The sequence below is a fragment of the Somniosus microcephalus genome, unplaced genomic scaffold (assembly GCF_052327205.1).
Source record: "Somniosus microcephalus isolate GS21.2 unplaced genomic scaffold, FLI_Smic_1.0 unresolved_chr9, whole genome shotgun sequence".
Taxonomy (NCBI): domain Eukaryota; kingdom Metazoa; phylum Chordata; class Chondrichthyes; order Squaliformes; family Somniosidae; genus Somniosus; species Somniosus microcephalus.
The window spans coordinates 3,631,592-3,653,887 of NW_028225187.1; the positions used below are offsets into that span (position 1 = coordinate 3,631,592).

Here is a 22,296-nt window from a genome sequence, read left to right on the forward strand (position 1 = left end):
TCACCCAATGTACACAATATCATAGATAACGTGCCCAAGGTCTGATAAAATAATAGTGGGCTTCTGACCATTCACAGTCTGTCCATCACTCAATGTACACAATATCGCAGATAACGTGCCCACGGTCTGATAAAATAATAGTGGGCTTCTGACCATTCACAGTCTGTCCATCACACAATGCACACAATATCATGGATAACGTGCCCAAGGTCTGATAAAATAATAGTGGGCTACTGACCATTCACAGTCAGTCCATCATTCAATGCACACAATATCATAGATAACGTGCCCACCGTCTGATAAAATAATAGTGGGCTTCTGACCATTCCCAGTCTGTCCATCACCCAATGTACACAATATCATAGATAACGTGCCCAAGGTCTGATAAATTAATAGTGGGCTTCTGACCATTCACAGTCTGTCCATCACCCCAATGTACACAATATCATAGATAACGTGCCCAAGGTCTGATAAATTAATAGTGGGCTTCTGACCATTCACAGTCTGTCCATCACCCCAATGTACACAATATCATAGATAACGTGCCCAAGGTCTGATAAAATAATAGTGGGCTTCTGACCATTCACAGTCTGTCCATCACCCAATGTACACAATATCATTGATAACGAGCCGAAGGTCTGATAAAATAATAGTGGGCTTCTGACCATTCACAGTCTGACCATCACCCAATGTACACAATATCACAGATAACGTGCCCACGGTCTGATAAAATAATAGTGGGCTTCTAACCATTCACAGTCTGTCCATCACCCAATGTACACAATATCATAAATAACGTGCCCAAGGTCTGCTAAAATAATAGTGGGCTTCTGACCATTCCCAGTCTGTCCATCACCCAATGTACACAATATAATAGATAACGTGCCCAAGGTCTGATAAAATAATAGTATGCTTCTGACCATTCCCAGTCTGTCCATCACCCAATGTACACAATATAACAGATAACGTGCCCAAGGTCTGATAAAATAATAGTGGGCTTCTGACCATTCACAGTCTGTCCATCACCCAATGTACACAATATCATAGATAACGTGCCCACGGTCTGATAAAATAATAGTGGGCTTCTGACCATTCACAGTCTGTCCATCACCCAATGTACACAATATCACAGATAACGTGCCCAAGGTCTGATAAAATAATAGTGGGCTTCTGACCATTCACAGTCTGTCCATCACCCAATGTACACAATATCATAGATAACGTGCCCACGGTCTGATAAAATAATAGTGGGCTTCTGACCATTCACAGTCTGTCCATCACCAAATGTACACAATATCATAGATAACGAGCCCTCGGTCTGATAAAGTAATAGTGGGCTTCTGACCATTCACAGTCTGTCCATCACCCAATGTACACCATATCATAGATAACATGCCCAAGGTCTGATAAAATAATAGTGGGCTTCTGACCATTCACAGTCTGTCCATCACCCAATGTACACAATATCACAGATAACGTGCCCACGGTCTGATAATATAATAGTGGGCTTCTGACCATTCACAGTCTGTCCATCACCCAATGTACACAATATCATAGATAACATGCCCAAGGTCTGATAAAATAATAGTGGGCTTCTGACCATTCACAGTCTGTCCATCACCCAATGTACACAATATCATAGATAACGTGCCCACGGTCTGATAAAATAATAGTGGGCTTCTGACCATTCACAGTGTGTCCATCACACAATGTACACAATATCACAGATAACGTGCCCAAGGTCTGAAAAAATAATAGTGGGCTTCTGAGCATTCACAGTCTGTCCATCACCCAATGTACACAATATCATAGGTAACGTGCCCACGGTCTGATAAAATAATAGTGGGTTTCTGACCATTCACAGTCTGTCCATCACCCAATGTACACAATATCACAGATAACGTGCCCAAGGTCTGATAAAATAATAGTGGGCTTCTGACCATTCACAGTCTGTCCATCACCCAATGTACACAATATCATAGGCAATGTGCCCAAGGTCTGATATAATAATAGTGGGCTTCTGACCATTCACAGTCTGTCCATCGCCCAATGTACACAATATCATAGATAACGTGCCCACGGTCTGATAAAATAATAGTGGGCTTCTGACCATTCACAGTCTGTCCATCACCCAATGTACACAGTATCATAGATAACGAGCCCACGGTCTGATAAAATAATAGTGGGCTTCTGACCATTCACAGTCTGTCCATCACCCAATGTACACAATATCATAGATAACGTGCCCACGGTCTTAAAAAATAATAGTGGGCTTCTGACCATTCACAGTCTGTCCATCACCCAATGTACACAATATCATAGATAACGTGCCCAAGGTCTGATAAAATAATTGTGGGCTTCTGACCATTCCCAGTCTGTCCATCACCCAATGTACACAATATCATAGATAACGTGCCCACGGTCTGGTAAAATAACAGTGGGCTTCTGACCATTCACAGTCTGTCCATCACCCAATGTACACAATATCATAGATAACATGCCGAAGGTCTGATAAAATAATAGTGGGCTTCTGACCATTCACAGTCTGTCCATCACCCAATGTACACAATATCATAGATGACGTGCCCAAGGTCTGCTAAATTAATAGTGGGCTTCTGACCATTCACAGTCTGTCCATCACCCAATGTACACAATATCATAGATAACGTGACCAAGGTCTGATAAAATAATAGTGGGCTTCTGATCATTCCCAGTCTGTCCATCACCCAATGGACACAACATAATAGATAACGTGCCCAAGCTCTGATAAAATAATAGTGGGCTTCTGACCATTCACAGTCTGTCCATCACCCAATGTACACAATATCATAGGTAACGTGCCCAAGGTCTGATAAAATAATAGTGGGCTTCTGACCATTCACAGTCTGTCCATCACCCAATGTACACAATATCATAGATAACGAGCCCACGGTCTGATAAAATAATAGTGGGCTTCTGTCCATTCACAGTCTGTCCATCACCCAATGTACACAATATCATAGATAACGTGCCCAAGGTCTGATAAAATAATAGTGGGCTTCTGATCATTCCCAGTCTGTCCATCACCCAATGGACACAACATAATAGATAACGTGCCCAAGCTCTGATAAAATAATAGTGGGCTTCTGACCATTCACAGTCTGTCCATCACCCAATGTACACAATATCATAGGTAACGTGCCCAAGGTCTGATAAAATAATAGTGGGCTTCTGACCATTCACAGTCTGTCCATCACCCAATGTGCACAATATCATAGATTACGTGCCCACGGTCTGATCAAATAATAGTGGGCTTCTGACCATTCACAGTCTGTCCATCACCCAATGTACACAATATCAAAGATAACGAGCCCACGGTCTGATAAAATAATAGTGGGCTTCTGTCCATTCACAGTCTGTCCATCACCCAATGTACACAATATCACAGATAACGTGCCCAAGGTCTGATAAAATAATAGTGGGCTTCTGACCATTCACAGTCTGTCCATCACCCAATGTACACAATATCACAGATAACGTGCCCACGGTCTGAAAAAATAATAGTGGGCTTCTGACCATTCACAGTCTGTTCATCACCCAATGTGCACAATATCATAGATTACGTGCCCACGGTCTGATCAAATAATAGTGGGCTTCTGACCATTCACAGTCTGTCCATCACCCAATGTACACAGTATCATAGATAACGTGCCCACGGTCTGATAAAATAATAGTGGGCTTCTGACCATTCACAGTCTGTCCATCACTCAATGTACACAATATCATAGATAACGGACCCAAGGTCTGATAAAATAATAGTGGGCTTCTGACCATTCACAGTCTGTCCATCACCCAATGTGCACAATATCATAGGTAACATGCCCACGGTCTGATAAAATAATAGTGGGCTTCTGACCATTCCCAGTCTGTCCATCACCCAATGTACACAATATAATAGATAACGTGCCCAAGGTCTGATAAAATAATAGTGGGCTTCTGACCATTCACAGTCTGTCCATCACCCAATGTACACAATATCATAGGTAACGTGCCCACGGTCTGATAAAATAATAGTGGGCTTCTGACCATTCACAGTCTGTCCATCACCCAATGTACACAATATCACAGATAACGTGCCCAAGGTCTGATAAAATAATAGTGGGCTTCTGACCATTCACAGTCTGTCCATCACCCAATGTACACAATATCATCGATAACATGCCCAAGGTCTGATAAAATAATAGTGGGCTTCTGACCATTCACAGTCTGTCCATCACCCAATGTACACAATATCATAGATAACGTGCCCACGGTCTGATAAAATAATAGTGGGCTTCTGACCATTCACAGTCTGTCCATCACACAATGTACACAATATCACAGATAACGTGCCCAAGGTCTGAAAAAATAATAGTGGGCTTCTGAGCATTCACAGTCTGTTCATCACCCAATGTACACAATATCATAGGTAACGTGCCCACGGTCTGATAAAATAATAGTGGGTTTCTGACCATTCACAGTCTGTCCATCACCCAATGTACACAATATCACAGATAACGTGCCCAAGGTCTGATAAAATAATAGTGGGCTTCTGACCATTCACAGTCTGTCCATCACCCAATGTACACAATATCATAGGCAATGTGCCCAAGGTCTGATATAATAATAGTGGGCTTCTGACCATTCACAGTCTGTCCATCGCCCAATGTACACAATATCATAGATAACGTGCCCACGGTCTGATAAAATAATAGTGGGCTTCTGACCATTCACAGTCTGTCCATCACCCAATGTACACAGTATCATAGATAACGAGCCCACGGTCTGATAAAATAATAGTGGGCTTCTGACCATTCACAGTCTGTCCATCACCCAATGTACACAATATCATCGATAACGTGCCCACGGTCTGATAAAATAATAGTGGGATTCTGACCATTCACAGTCTGTCCATCACCCAATGTACACCATATCATAGATAACATGCCCAAGGTCTGATAAAATAATAGTGGGCTTCTGACCATTCACAGTCTGTCCATCACCCAATGTACACAATATCATAGATAACGTGCCCACGGTCTTAAAAAATAATAGTGGGCTTCTGACCATTCACAGTCTGTCCATCACCCAATGTACACAATATCATAGATAACGTGCCCAAGGTCTGATAAAATAATTGTGGGCTTCTGACCATTCCCAGTCTGTCCATCACCCAATGTACACAATATCATAGATAACGTGCCCACGGTCTGATAAAATAATAGTGGGCTTCTGACCATTCACAGTCTGTCCATCACCCAATGTACACAATATCATAGATAACGTGCCCAAGGTCTGATAAATTAATAATGGGCTTCTGATCATTCCCAGTCTGTCCATCACCCAATGGACACAACATAATAGATAACGTGCCCAAGCTCTGATAAAATAAAAGTGGGCTTCTGACCATTCACAGTCTGTCCATCACCCAATGTACACAATATCATAGGTAACGTGCCCAAGGTCTGATAAAATAATTGTGGGCTTCTGACCATTCACAGTCTGTCCATCACCCAATGTAGACAATATCATAGATAACGTGCCCAAGGTCTGATAAAATAATAGTGGGCTTCTGACCATTCACAGTCTGTCCATCACCCAATGTACACAATATCAGAGATAACGAGCCCACGGTCTGATTAAATAATCGTGGGCTTCTGTCCATTCACAGTCTGCCCATCACCCAATGTACACAATATCACAGATAACGTGCCCAAGGTCTGATAAAATAATAGTGGGCTTCTGACCATTCACAGTCTGTCCATCACCCAATGGACACAATATCACAGATAACCTGCCCACGGTCTGAAAAAATAATAGTGGGCTTCTGACCATTCACAGTCTGTCCATCACCCAATGTACACAATATAATAGATAACGTGCCCAAGGTCTGATAAAATAATAGTGGGCTTCTGACCATTCACAGTCTGTCCATCACCCAATGTACACAATATCATAGATAACGTGCCCAAGCTCTGATAAAATAATAGTGGGCTTCTGACCATTCACAGTCTGTCCATCACCCAATGTACACAATATCATAGATAACGTGCCCACGGTCTGATAAAATAATAGTGGGCTTCTGACCATTCACAGTGTGTCCATCACACCATGTACACAATATCACAGATAACGTGCCCAAGGTCTGAAAAAATAATAGTGGGCTTCTGAGCATTCACAGTCTGTCCATCACCCAATGTACACAATATCATAGGTAACGTGCCCACGGTCTGATAAAATAATAGTGGGCTTCTGACCATTCACAGTCTGTCCATCACCCAATGTACACAATATCACAGATAACGTGCCCAAGGTCTGATAAAATAATAGTGGGCTTCTGACCATTCACAGTCTGTCCATCACCCAATGTACACAATATCATAGGCAATGTGCCCAAGGTCTGATATAATAATAGTGGGCTTCTGACCATTCACAGTCTGTCCATCGCCCAATGTACACAGTATCATAGATAACGAGCCCACGGTCTGATAAAATAATAGTGGGCTTCTGACCATTCACAGTCTGTCCATCACCCAACGTACACAATATCATCGATAACGTGCCCACGGTCTGATAAAATAATAGTGGGCTTCTGACCATTCACAGTCTGTCCATCACCCAATGTACACCATATCATAGATAACATGCCCAAGGTCTGATAAAATAATAGTGGGCTTCTGACCATTCACAGTCTGTCGATCACCCAATGTACACAATATCATAGATAACGTGCCCACGGTCTTAAAAAATAATAGTGGGCTTCTGACCATTCACAGTCTGTCCATCACCCAATGTACACAATATCATAGATAACGTGCCCAAGGTCTGATAAAATAATTGTGGGCTTCTGACCATTCCCAGTCTGTCCATCACCCAATGTACACAATATCATAGATAACGTGCCCACGGTCTGGTAAAATAACAGTGGGCTTCTGACCATTCACAGTCTGTCCATCACCCAATGTACACAATATCATAGATAACATGCCGAAGGTCTGATAAAATAATAGTGGGCTTCTGACCATTCACAGTCTGTCCATCACCCAATGTACACAATATCATAGATGACGTGCCCAAGGTCTGCTAAATTAATAGTGGGCTTCTGACCATTCACAGTCTGTCCATCACCCAATGTACACAATATCATAGATAACGTGCCCAAGGTCTGATAAAATAATAGTGGGCTTCTGATCATTCCCAGTCTGTCCATCACCCAATGGACACAACATAATAGATAACGTGCCCAAGCTCTGATAAAATAATAGTGGGCTTCTGACCATTCACAGTCTGTCCATCACCCAATGTAGGCAATTTCACAGATAACATGCCGAAGGTCTGATAAAATAATAGTGAGCTTCTGACCATTCACAGTCTGTCCATCACCCAATGTACACAATATCATAGATAACATGCCGAAGGTCTGATAAAATAATAGTGAGCTTCTGACCATTCACAGTCTGTCCATCACCCAATGTACACAATATCATAGATAACGTGCCCACGGTCTGATAAAATAATAGTGGGCTTCTGTCCATTCACAGTCTGTCCATCACCCAATGTACACAATATCACAGATAACGTGCCCAAGGTCTGATAAAATAATAGTGGGCTTCTGACCATTCACAGTCTGTCCATCACCCAATGTACACAATATCACAGATAACGTGCCCACGGTCTGAAAAAATAATAGTGGGCTTCTGACCATTCACAGTCTGTTCATCACCCAATGTGCACAATATCATAGATAACGTGCCCACGGTCTGATCAAATAATAGTGGGCTTCTGACCATTCACAGTCTGTCCATCACCCAATGTACACAGTATCATAGATAACGTGCCCACGGTCTGATAAAATAATAGTGGGCTTCTGACCATTCACAGTCTGTCCATCACTCAATGTACACAATATCATAGATAACGGACCCAAGGTCTGATAAAATAATAGTGGGCTTCTGACCATTCACAGTCTGTCCATCACCCAATGTACACAATATCATAGGTAACATGCCCACGGTCTGATAAAATAATAGTGGGCTTCTGACCATTCCCAGTCTGTCCATCACCCAATGTACACAATATAATAGATAACGTGCCCAAGGTCTGATAAAATAATAGTGGGCTTCTGACCATTCACAGTCTGTCCATCACCCAATGTACACAATATCATAGATAACGTGCCCAAGCTCTGATAAAATAATAGTGGGCTTCTGACCATTCACAGTCTGTCCATCACCCAATGTACACAATATCATAGATAACGTGCCCACGGTCTGATAAAATAATAGTGGGCTTCTGACCATTCACAGTGTGTCCATCACACCATGTACACAATATCACAGATAACGTGCCCAAGGTCTGAAAAAATAATAGTGGGCTTCTGAGCATTCACAGTCTGTCCATCACCCAATGTACACAATATCATAGGTAACGTGCCCACGGTCTGATAAAATAATAGTGGGCTTCTGACCATTCACAGTCTGTCCATCACCCAATGTACACAATATCACAGATAACGTGCCCAAGGTCTGATAAAATAATAGTGGGCTTCTGACCATTCACAGTCTGTCCATCACCCAATGTACACAATATCATAGGCAATGTGCCCAAGGTCTGATATAATAATAGTGGGCTTCTGACCATTCACAGTCTGTCCATCGCCCAATGTACACAGTATCATAGATAACGAGCCCACGGTCTGATAAAATAATAGTGGGCTTCTGACCATTCACAGTCTGTCCATCACCCAATGTACACAATATCATCGATAACGTGCCCACGGTCTGATAAAATAATAGTGGGCTTCTGACCATTCACAGTCTGTCCATCACCCAATGTACACCATATCATAGATAACATGCCCAAGGTCTGATAAAATAATAGTGGGCTTCTGACCATTCACAGTCTGTCGATCACCCAATGTACACAATATCATAGATAACGTGCCCACGGTCTTAAAAAATAATAGTGGGCTTCTGACCATTCACAGTCTGTCCATCACCCAATGTACACAATATCATAGATAACGTGCCCAAGGTCTGATAAAATAATTGTGGGCTTCTGACCATTCCCAGTCTGTCCATCACCCAATGTACACAATATCATAGATAACGTGCCCACGGTCTGGTAAAATAACAGTGGGCTTCTGACCATTCACAGTCTGTCCATCACCCAATGTACACAATATCATAGATAACATGCCGAAGGTCTGATAAAATAATAGTGGGCTTCTGACCATTCACAGTCTGTCCATCACCCAATGTACACAATATCATAGATGACGTGCCCAAGGTCTGCTAAATTAATAGTGGGCTTCTGACCATTCACAGTCTGTCCATCACCCAATGTACACAATATCATAGATAACGTGCCCAAGGTCTGATAAAATAATAGTGGGCTTCTGATCATTCCCAGTCTGTCCATCACCCAATGGACACAACATAATAGATAACGTGCCCAAGCTCTGATAAAATAATAGTGGGCTTCTGACCATTCACAGTCTGTCCATCACCCAATGTACACAATATCATAGATAACATGCCGAAGGTCTGATAAAATAATAGTGAGCTTCTGACCATTCACAGTCTGTCCATCACCCAATGTACACAATATCATAGATAACGTGCCCACGGTCTGATAAAATAATAGTGGGCTTCTGTCCATTCACAGTCTGTCCATCACCCAATGTACACAATATCACAGATAACGTGCCCAAGGTCTGATAAAATAATAGTGGGCTTCTGACCATTCACAGTCTGTCCATCACCCAATGTACACAATATCACAGATAACGTGCCCACGGTCTGAAAAAATAATAGTGGGCTTCTGACCATTCACAGTCTGTTCATCACCCAATGTGCACAATATCATAGATAACGTGCCCACGGTCTGATCAAATAATAGTGGGCTTCTGACCATTCACAGTCTGTCCATCACCCAATGTACACAGTATCATAGATAACGTGCCCACGGTCTGATAAAATAATAGTGGGCTTCTGACCATTCACAGTCTGTCCATCACTCAATGTACACAATATCATAGATAACGGACCCAAGGTCTGATAAAATAATAGTGGGCTTCTGACCATTCACAGTCTGTCCATCACCCAATGTACACAATATCATAGGTAACATGCCCACGGTCTGCTAAAATAATAGTGGGCTTCTGACCATTCCCAGTCTGTCCATCACCCAATGTACACAATATAATAGATAACGTGCCCAAGGTCTGATAAAATAATAGTGGGCTTCTGACCATTCACAGTCTGTCCATCACCCAATGTACACAATATCATAGGTAACGTGCCCACGGTCTGATAAAATAATAGTGGGCTTCTGACCATTCACAGTCTGTCCATCACCCAATGTACACAATATCACAGATAACGTGCCCAAGGTCTGATAAAATAATAGTGGGCTTCTGACCATTCACAGTCTGTCCATCACCCAATGTACACAATATCATAGATAACGTGCCCACAGTCTGATAAAATAATAGTGGGCTTCTGACCATTCACAGTCTGTCCATCACCAAATGTACACAATATCATAGATAACGAGCCCACGGTCTGATAAAATAATAGTGGGCTTCTGACCATTCACAGTCTGTCCATCACCCAATGTACACAATATCATCGATAACGTGCCCACGGTCTGATAAAATAATAGTGGGCTTCTGACCATTCACAGTCTGTCCATCACCCAATGTACACCATATCATAGATAACATGCCCAAGGTCTGATAAAATAATAGTGGGCTTCTGACCATTCACAGTCTCTCCATCACCCAATGTACACAATATCATAGATAACATGCCCAAGGTCTGATAAAATAATAGTGGGCTTCTGACCATTCACAGTCTGTCCATCACCCAATGTACACAATATCATAGATAACGTGCCCACGGTCTGATAAAATAATAGTGGGCTTCTGACCATTCACAGTCTGTCCATCACACAATGTACACAATATCACAGATAACGTGCCCAAGGTCTGAAAAAATAATAGTGGGCTTCTGAGCATTCACAGTCTGTCCATCACCCAATGTACACAATATCATAGGTAACGTGCCCACGGTCTGATAAAATAATAGTGGGTTTCTGACCATTCACAGTCTGTCCATCACCCAATGTACACAATATCACAGATAACGTGCCCAAGGTCTGATAAAATAATAGTGGGCTTCTGACCATTCACAGTCTGTCCATCACCCAATGTACACAATATCATAGGCAATGTGCCCAAGGTCTGATATAATAATAGTGGGCTTCTGACCATTCACAGTCTGTCCATCGCCCAATGTACACAATATCATAGATAACGTGCCCACGGTCTGATAAAATAATAGTGGGCTTCTGACCATTCACAGTCTGTCCATCACCCAATGTGCACAGTATCATAGATAACGAGCCCACGGTCTGATAAAATAATAGTGGGCTTCTGACCATTCACAGTCTGTCCATCACCCAATGTACACAATATCATCGATAACATGCCCAAGGCCTGATAAAATAATAGTGGGCTTCTGACCATTCACAGTCTGTCCATCACCCAATGTACACAATATCATAGATAACGTGCCCACGGTCTTAAAAAATAATAGTGGGCTTCTGACCATTCACAGTCTGTCCATCACCCAATGTACACAATATCATAGATAACGTGCCCAAGGTCTGATAAAATAATTGTGGGCTTCTGACCATTCCCAGTCTGTCCATCACCCAATGTACACAATATCATAGATAACGTGCCCACGGTCTGATAAAATAACAGTGGGCTTCTGACCATTCACAGTCTGTCCATCACCCAATGTACACAATATCATCGATAACATGCCCAAGGTCTGATAAAATAATAGTGGGCTTCTGACCATTCACAGTCTGTCCATCACCCAATGTACACAATATCATAGATAACGTGCCCAAGGTCTGATAAATTAATAATGGGCTTCTGATCATTCCCAGTCTGTCCATCACCCGATGGACACAACATAATAGATAACGTGCCCAAGCTCTGATAAAATAATAGTGGGCTTCTGACCATTCACAGTCTGTCCATCACCCAATGTACACAATATCATAGGTAACGTGCCCAAGGTCTGATAAAATAATTGTGGGCTTCTGACCATTCACAGTCTGTCCATCACCCAATGTAGACAATATCATAGATAACGTGCCCAAGGTCTGATAAAATAATAGTGGGCTTCTGACCATTCACAGTCTGTCCATCACCCAATGTACACAATATCAGAGATAACGAGCCCACGGTCTGATAAAATAATAGTGGGCTTCTGTCCATTCACAGTCTGTCCATCACCCAATGTACACAATATCACAGATAACGTGCCCAAGGTCTGATAAAATAATAGTGGGCTTCTGACCATTCACAGTCTGTCCATCACCCAATGTACACAATATCACAGATAACCTGCCCACGGTCTGAAAAAATAATAGTGGGCTTCTGACCATTCACAGTCTGTCCATCACTCAATGTACACAATATCATAGATAACGGACCCAAGGTCTGATAAAATAATAGTGGGCTTCTGACCATTCACAGTCTGTCCATCACCCAATGTACACAATATCACAGATAACGTGCCCAAGGTCTGATAAAATAATAGTGGGCTTCTGACCATTCACAGTCTGTCCATCACCCAATGTACACAATATAATAGATAACGTGCCCAAGGTCTGATAAAATAATAGTGGGCTTCTGACCATTCACAGTCTGTCCATCACCCAATGTACACAATATCATAGGTAACGTGCCCACGGTCTGATAAAATAATAGTGGGCTTCTGACCATTCACAGTCTGTCCATCACCCAATGTACACAATATCATAGATAACGTGCCCACGGTCTGATAAAATAATAGTGGGCTTCTGACCATTCACAGTCTGTCCATCACCCAATGTACACCATATCATAGATAACATGCCCAAGGTCTGATAAAATAATAGTGGGCTTCTGACCATTCACAGTCTGTCCATCACCCAATGTACACAATATCATCGATAACGTGCCCACGGTCTGATAAAATAATAGTGGGCTTCTGACCATTCACAGTCTGTCCATCACCCAATGCACACCATATCATAGATAACATGCCCAAGGTCTGATAAAATAATAGTGGGCTTCTGACCATTCACAGTCTGTCCATCACCCAATGTACACAATATCACAGATAACGTGCCCACGGTCTGATAAAATAATAGTGGGCTTCTGACCATTCACAGTCTGTCCATCACCCAATGTACACAATATCATAGATAACGTGCCCATGGTCTGAAAAAATAATAGTGGGCTTCTGACCATTCACAGTCTGTCCATCACCCAATGTACACAATATCATCGATAACGTGCCCACGGTCTGATAAATTAATAGTGGGCTTCTGACCATTCACAGTCTGTCCATCACCCAATGTACACAATATCATCGATAACGTGCCCACGGTCTGATAAATTAATAGTGGGCTTCTGACCATTCACAGTCTGTCCATCACCCAATGTACACAATATCATCGATAACGTGCCCAAGGTCTGATAAAATAATAGTGGGCTTCTGACCATTCACAGTCTGTCCATCACCCAATGTACACAATATCATAGATAACGTGCCCACGGTCTGATAAAATAATAGTGGGCTTCTGACCATTCACAGTCTGTCCATCACCCAATGTACACAATATCATAGATAACGTGCCCACGGTCTGATAAAATAATAGTGGGCTTCTGACCATTCACAGTCTGTCCATCACCCAATGTACACAATATCATAGATAACGTACCCAAGGTCTGATAAAATAATAGTGGGCTTCTGAACATTCACAGTCTGTCCATCACCCAATGTACACAATATCATAGATAACGTGCCCAAGGTCTGATAAATTAATAGTGGGCTTCTGACCATTCCCAGTCTGTCCATCACCCAATGTACACAATATCGTCGATAACGTGCCCAAGGTCTGATAAAATAATAGTGTTCTTCTGACCATTCACAATCTGTCCATCACCCAATGTACACAATATCATAGGTAACGTGCCCAAGGTCTGATACATTAATAGTGGGCTTCTGACCATTCACAGTCTGTCCATCACCCAATGTACACAATATCGTCGATAACGTGCCCAAGGTTTGATAAAATAATAGTGGGCTTCTGACCATTCACAGTCTGTCCATCACCCAATGTACACAATATCATAGATAACGTGCCCAAGGTCTGCTAAAATAATAGTGGGCTTCTGACCATTCACAGTCTGTCCATCACCCAATGTACACAATATCATAGATAACGTGCCCAAGGTTTGATAAAATATTAGTGGGCTTCTGACCATTCACAGTCTGTCCATCACCCAATGTACACAATATCATAGATAACGTGCCCACGGTCTGATAAAATAATAGTGAGCTTCAGACCATTCACAGTCTGTCCATCATCCAATGTACACAATATCATCGATAACGTGCCCAAGGTTTGATAAAATAATAGTGGGCTTCTGACCATTCACAGTCTGTCCCTCTTCCACAGATATCCAATGTCCTATTTCCCATTTCTGAAGATTGTAAGCACCACTGACTGCGTGAATGATTGATCCACTAGAAGTCTACTGTCTTATAACCAGGATCATGTGTAGATTTGTAATGAACATAAGAAATAAGAAATAGGAGCAGGAGGAGGCCATTTGGCCCCTCGAGCCTGCTCTGCCATTCAGTGAGATCATGGTTGTTCTTCTACCTCATCTCCACTTTCCAGCATTATCCCCATATTCCTTGATTCCCTTAATATCCAAAAATCTATCGATCTCTGTCTTGAATATACCCAATGACTGAGCCTCCACAGCCCTCTGGGGTAGATAATTACAAAGATTCACCACCCTCTGTGAACAAATGTCTCCTCATCTCAGTCCTAAATGGTCACCTCATACATTCTGAGACAGTGACCCCTGGTTCTAGACTCCCCAGCCAGGGGCAACAGCCTCCCAGCATCTACCCTGTCAAACCCTGTAAGAATTGTGTATGTTTCAATGAGATCACCTCTCACTCTTCTAAACTCTGGAGAATATAGACCTAGTCTCCTCTATCTCTCCTCATAGAACGGTACCCCCATCACAGCAACCAGGCTGGAGAGCCTTTGTTGCACTCTCTCTATGGCAAGTATATCTTTCCTTTTGGTAAGGAGACCAAAACTGTACAAAATACTCCAGCTGTGGTCTCACCAGGGCCCTATATAATTGCAGTAAGATGTCTTTACTATTGTACTCAAATCCTCTTGTAATAAAGGCCAACATACCATTTGATGTCCTAATTGCTTGCTGTACCTGCATGTTAACTTTCAGTGATTCGTGTACAAGGACACTCTGGTCCCTCTGAACACCAACATTTCTCAATCTCTCACCATTACTCTGCTTTTCTATTTTTCCTACCAAAGTGGATAACTTCACATTTCTCCACGTAATATTCCATGTCCCATGTTCTTGCCCACGCACTTAGCCTGTCTATATCCCCTTGAAGCCTCTTTGCATCCTCCTCACAACTTACATTCCCACCCAGCTTTGTATCATCAGCAAACTTGGATATATTACATTTGGTCCCCTCATCCAAATCATTGATGTAGATTGTGAATAGCTGAGGCCCAAGCACTGATCCTTGCGGTACCCCACTAGTTACAGCCTGCCAACCCGAAAATGACCCGTTTGTTCCTACTCTCTTCTGTCCGTTAACCAATCCTCAATCCATGCTAGTATATTACCCCCAATCCCATGAGCCCTAATTTTGTTTAACAACCTCTTGTGTGGTACCTTACTGAATGCCTTCTGAAAATCCAAATGCACCACATCTACTGGTTCCCCCTTATCTATTCTGCTAGTTACAACCTCAAAAATCTCTAACAGATTCGTCAAACACGATTTCCCTTTCATAAATCCATGTTGAATCTGCCCAATCCTATTACAGGAAAGTTTCTGGTATCCGGCACGGGTGGGACCGAGCTGGTGCCGGTCGATCAACAATGCCGGAGAACCGAGCGCTATATTTAAAAGTTACGGAGCTCAGCGCTCCGTCTAAAGCAACAAACCCTGTTGCTTTTCAAAACAATCGGCACGGCTTGCAAGCGTCTCTGTAGCTTAGCAACAGCTTCAGCTAGCCACAAATGAGTAAAAAAAATAACTAAAAGTAAAAAAAAGTTATCTGAACCGACTCCTGAATTTTGCCAGTGGATAGAGCATTCCGGTTATTTAGTGGCCGGTTAATCGAAAGTTTCCTGGATTATTTTCTAAGTGCCCTGTTATCTCTTCCTTAATAATAGATTCTATCATCTTCCCTACGACTGATGTCAGGCAAACTGGTCTGAAGTTCCCCATTTTTTTCTCTCCCCCTCCTTTCTTAAATAATGCGATTATATTTGCTACCTTCCAATCCGCGGGGACCGTTCTAGAATCAAGGGAATTTTGGAAAATGTCATCCAATGCATCCACTATCTCTATAGCCAACTCTTTCAAAACCCTAGGATGTAGGCCATCAGGTCCAAGGGATTTGTCGGCTTTCAGTCCCATTAATTTCTCCAGTACTTTTTACTAATACTAATTTCTTTCAGTTCCTCATTCTCGCTGGACCCTTGGTTCTCCACTATTTCCAGGAATTTTTTTGCATTGTTCTTCCGTGAAGACAGACACAAAGTATTTATTTAATTTATCTGCCATTTCCTTATTCCCTGTTATAATTTCCCCTGTCTCAGCCTGTAAAGGACCCACATTTACTGTCACTAATCTTTTCCCTTTTACGTAACTATAGCAGATTTTACAGTCTGTTTTTATGTCTCTCGCTAGTTTACTCTCATTCTATTTTCCCTTTCATTATCAGTTTCTGGTCCTCTTTTGCTGAATTCTAAAATACTCACAAACCTCAGGCCTACTCTTTTTAGCAACAATATAAGCATCTTCCTTTGATCTAATACTATCTTTAATGTCTCTTGTTAGCCACGGTAGGAACACTTTTCCTGTGGGGTTTTTGTGCCTTAAAGGAATATAAATTTGCTGTAAATTATGTATTAAATCTTTAAATGCTAGCCATTGTTTGTCTACCATCATAGCTTTTAATGTAGTTTCCCAATCTACCTTAGCCACCTCGTCCCTCATAACTACATAGTTTGCTTTGTTTAGATTTAAGACCCTAGTTTCAGATTTAACTAAATCACTTTTAAACGCAATGTAAAATTCTATCATATTATGGTCACTCTTCCCTAAAGGCCCCTTTACTACAAGGTTATTAATTAATCCTTTCTCATTGCACAATACTAGATCTAAACTAGCCTGTTCCCTAGTTGGTTCCTCAACATACTGATCTACAAACCTAACTTGCATACATTCCGTGAATTTGTCCTCCACACTATTACTGCACATTTGGATTGCTCAGTCTATATGTAGATTAAAGTCCCCCATGATCACTGTATTACCCTTGTTACATTCGCCTCTAATTTCCTGATTTATACTCTGCCCTACGTTACAACTACTGTTTGGGGGCCTATAAACAACTCCCACCAATGTTTTCAGCCCCTTGCTGTTTCTTAGCTCCACCCAAACTGACTCTAATTCTTGATTTTCGGAGCTAAGATCCTTTCTCTCTGCTGTCTTTATCCCATCCTTTATTATCAGGGCTAACCCTCCTACTTTTCCATTTTGCTTAACTCTTCTAAAAGTTAAGTATCCTGAAATATTTAGTTCCCAACCTTGGCCACCTTGCAACCACATCTCCGTTATGGCTATTAGATCAAACCTGTCAATTCCTATCTGCAGTATTAATTCATCTATTTTGTTGCGAATGCTTCACCCATTCAGATATAGTGCCTTTAGCTTTGACTTATTTCTATTTTCCCTGATGTCACCTTGGTCCCTGATGCCTTATTACCTTTGTTACTCTCTCTGTCCCATCCTGACCCACTCTGCTTATTTTTACCCAAGACTCTACGCTGCTCTCGAGCCTTGACATTTCTCTCACTGCTTTTAAATTTACTCTTTCCTGAAGCCTCCCACCCCCCAGCCATTCATTAGTTTAATGCCCTGTCTGCTGCCCCAGTTATTCGGTTCACCAGGGCACTGGTCCCAGCCCCGTGGAGCCTGTCCCAAAGGAACAGCTCCCTCTTTCCCCAGTACTGGTGCCAGTGCCCCATAAATTGAAAGCCCTTCCTCCCACACCACTCGTTGAGCCACACAGTTAAACCTCTATTCTGTTTGTCCCTATGTCAATTTGTGCGGGGCTCAGGTACCAATCCAGAGATTATTACCTTTTGAGGTTCTGTTTTTTAATTTGGATCCTAGCTCCTCAAACACCCTCAGCAGAACCTCTTTCCTAGTTATACCTCTGTCTTTGGGTCCTACGTGGACCACGACAACTGGATCCTCCCCCTCCAAGTTCTTCTCCAGTCTCGAGGATGTCAATAGTAAAGGGCAGGCCGGAAAGTATTAAACATCAGAGGGAAAAGTCATATCATTGAAACCTGCATGTTCAGTGAATACTGTATTAGAATCAAGTGAGGATTTGAAACTCTTCTTGGCCATTGTTCGCTTTCAAACGAGGTTTCCATTAACTCAGTTTTAACTTCAACACACACCTCTATTGAAGCTGTGAATTAAACCGTGCAACATTTTACTGAATAATGAAATGTTATTGAGAAGTTGTCTTTATGTCAGTACAACTAACATTGAGACCACTTTCTGTCTGTTCTAATTGAAGATGTTCAGCAGAAACACAAGGAAACACTCCGGGAACAAACTGAAACACTGAGAGTGAACACGATCCTAATAAAGGAGAAGGTTAAGATTTTCCAGCTGGTTGATCAATACGCTGAGCTAACGATCATTTCTACTGTTCGAGATCGGACACTTGTAGAACATGAACTGCTGGCAAGAGGCCGAGACCATGAAGAGTGGAGAGAGCAACACCTCCGGGGAGTACTGGAGAAAATCCGAACTGATCAATTGTTCCACAGCAGTTTTTCCCAGAGAAAATCCAAATCTGGGAGTTCCGGAGCAGTGAGCGGAGTCCCGGGGATTGGGAAAACAACAATGGTACAAAAGATTGTTCATGACTGGGCCACTGGGAAAATATACCCAAACTTTCAATTTGTTTTCAGTTTTAAATTCCGGGATTTGAACGCTATTAATTGTAGAATAAACCTGAGGAATCTGATACTGGATCAGTATCCTTACTTTGGGAATATTCTTAGGGAGCTCTGGAAGAACCCAGAGGGATTGCTGTTTATATTCGATGGTTTGGATGAATTCAAGGACAGGATCGATTTTGCTGACAATCGGAGAAATACTGAACCTCAGCACAGGTGCACAGATCCTGAAGACTGGTGTGAAGTGACTGACATTGTGTACAGTTTAATACAGCACAAGCTGCTCCCAGGATGTTCAGTGCTAGTGACCAGCCGCCCCACTGCATTACATTTATTGGAAAAGGCTGAGATCAGTGTCTGGGCTGAAATCCTGGGATTTGTTGGTGAAGAACGGAAGGAATATTTCAACAAGTTTTTTGAAGATCAGACGGTGGCAGCAGCTGTTTTCAAACACGTGGAAGAGAACGAGATCCTGTACACCATGTGCTACAACCCTTCCTACTGCTTGATTCTCGGTCTGTCACTGGGCCCCTTCTTTACACAAAGAGACAGGAATCAGCAGCGAGTTCCCAAGACCATCACCCAACTATATTCCTACTATATTTACAACATTCTGAAAAACCATGGCCGAGAGATTGAAAGCCCCCGTGATGTGTTACTGAAGCTTGGTGAGATGGCCTTCACAGGAGTCTCCGAGAAGAAGATTGTGTTTGGAAATGGAGATTTGGTCAAGTACAATCTACAACATTCCCAGTTCCTGTCTGGGTTCATGGTGGAACTTCTGGAGAGAGATGAATCTGCCCAGAGCGTGGTGTACACATTCCCGCACCTCACCATCCAAGAGTTTGTAGCCGCACTCGCACAATTCCTGACTCCAGATCCTGGGGACATCCTGAAACTCCTCAGAGAATCCCACAGCAAGGAAGATGGGCGATTTGAGATATTTCTCCGTTTTGTTGCTGGTCTCTCCTCCCCACAGGCAGCTCGGCCCCTGGAGGAGTTTCTGGGTCGATTTCTTCATCAAACCACCTGCCGAGCGATTGACTGGGTGAAGGAGAAGGTTGAAGGACAGATTGGAGACACAGGGAGTGTAACTGGTCAAAAGAACCTCCTGAACACATTCCACTACCTGTTTGAGTCTCAGAATAAAGCACTGGCTCAGACCACAGTGGGATCTGTGGAAACACTTAGATTTAGTAGATTGATATTGACCCCGATTGACTGTGCGGTCTTGTCTCACATCATTGGACTCTGTGATTCAATAAAAGACCTCAATCTAGAAGGCTGCTCCATTCAGTGTGAAGGACTCCATCGGCTGGGACCCGTACTGCACAAATGCCGGGTGTTGAGGTAACTCTATTTGTCTCTAACTGTTGGGTGAATTGTAGAACAGTCACGGATTGTGTTGTTGCTACATTCAGTGTGAAGGACTCCAGCGGCTGGGACCCGTACTGCACAAATGCCGGGAGTTGAGGTAACTGTTTATTTGTCTCTAACTGTTGGGTGAATTGTAGAACAGTCACGGATTGTGTTGTTGCTCCGTAATGTAGGGAAACAAACAGTTCAGTTAAACCAGGGAGAAGCGGATTCAACACAAATATGACCAATAATAAGAGGATCGGTCAGTAATTCCCTCAGGACTGGAGAATCTAAAATGGATCCTTGTGAACAAGTAGGGATTTTACAGTCTTTATCGGATCAGCAGATACAGGTCACTGAGAGTCTGATAATTTAATTACAATAAATCATATTTAATAAGGCTGGACAGGTAAACATATAAAATATAATCCGGCAGTAAAGATAAAATTAATTTAAAATATTTTCCACATCCACCATTTCAACTGGAAACAGGAGAGAAACCCAAGTTTAAATCACTAACAGTTCGATATTTACTCCAATACCGTGCAGGGTGTATCCTGTCGAGGGGTTAGTTTCCTGGATTGGGAATATTGGGGAATCGGGAATTCTTTCAGCTGTAAATGTTTACAATTATTCACAGTCCTGAACATTGAGTAAAGATTGATATTCAGGATCTTAAACCTGCCGGTGAAAAGGTTCCAATCTAACCAGAGTACAGACATACACCAGCCAGCGGTGGGGCCTCGCACACAGCGGGCAGCTCCTGGGTAAACCGGGGGCAGTGGACCCGAGAATACCCCATAATCCACCCCGCGTGTGTCAGGCCCCGCTCGGGGAGGGAACTTCCGAAAATTCCCCAAAAACTGTCGGGCCAGTTACACCTGAAATAAATGTAGAGCCAGTTTAATAATGGGAATAAAGTAAAAGACTCCCCTCCCCTATAAACTAGGAGCACAGGGACATTTAAAACTTGTAACAGGACAGAATAAACTCTCTTGCTGCTATTGACAAACATTCACTATAAGCCCTCTGACTCCCACAGCTACCTGGAATACACTTCCTCCCACCTCGCTCCCTGTAAGGACGCTGGCCCATTCTCCCAGTTTTTCTGATGATGCCACATTCCATCCAGTGCTTCCGACATGTCTTCCTTTTCCCTCAACCGAGGATTCCCCTCTACCGTGGTTGACGCGGCTCTTGACCGTGTCTGTTCTGTTTCCCACACTTCTGCTCTCACCCCTGCCCCTCCCTCCCAGAACCACGATAGGTTCCCCTTGTCTTCACCTTTCACCCCACCAGCCTCCACATTTAATCTCTCCTGTCTTCCACCCTATCACAGACCTTCCCTTTTGTTCTGTCCTCCGCTCCCCCCACCTTTCCCGGCCCCGACACTTGCTTAAACATCTGTTACATCTGTAACTTGTTCCAGTTCTGACGAGGGGTCCTTGTCCTGAAACATTAACTCTGTTTCTCTCTCTGTAGATGCTGCCTGACCTGCTGGGTATTTCCAGCATTTTGTGGCGACACGCCACCACTGGACACAATCCGCTCACAGCGGTACGGACAGTTTAAGCAGACGCCCCCAACCGGGGGCCCTTTCCTCCAGCAACTTGTTTCCCACAGGGACAGGCTGCCAGGAGCACTTCCTGTCTGGGGAGTATTTAAGTCAGGCGCGGGCTCTTCCAGTTCCTGTTTTGCCATGAGGCTGAAATAAAAAGCTGTACTGTTTCACTGGCTCTGGTCTCGACTCCCACGTTTGCCGCGGTATCTCAACACTGGTGACCCCGGCACTCAGGACGAATC

The 22,296-nt window shown here is 42.9% G+C and overlaps 1 protein-coding gene across 1 annotated transcript in view; it reads left to right on the forward strand.

Annotated features, from left to right (window-relative positions):
* Window positions 1-22,296, forward strand: part of LOC147084229 (NACHT, LRR and PYD domains-containing protein 3-like) — a 205,165-nt gene that overhangs the window by 171,795 nt on the left and 11,074 nt on the right. The window contains exon 4 of the mRNA XM_085979485.1: window positions 18,747-20,484. Within this exon, the coding sequence (XP_085835611.1) occupies window positions 18,747-20,484 (1,738 nt within the window). The remainder of the gene's footprint in view (window positions 1-18,746; window positions 20,485-22,296) is intronic.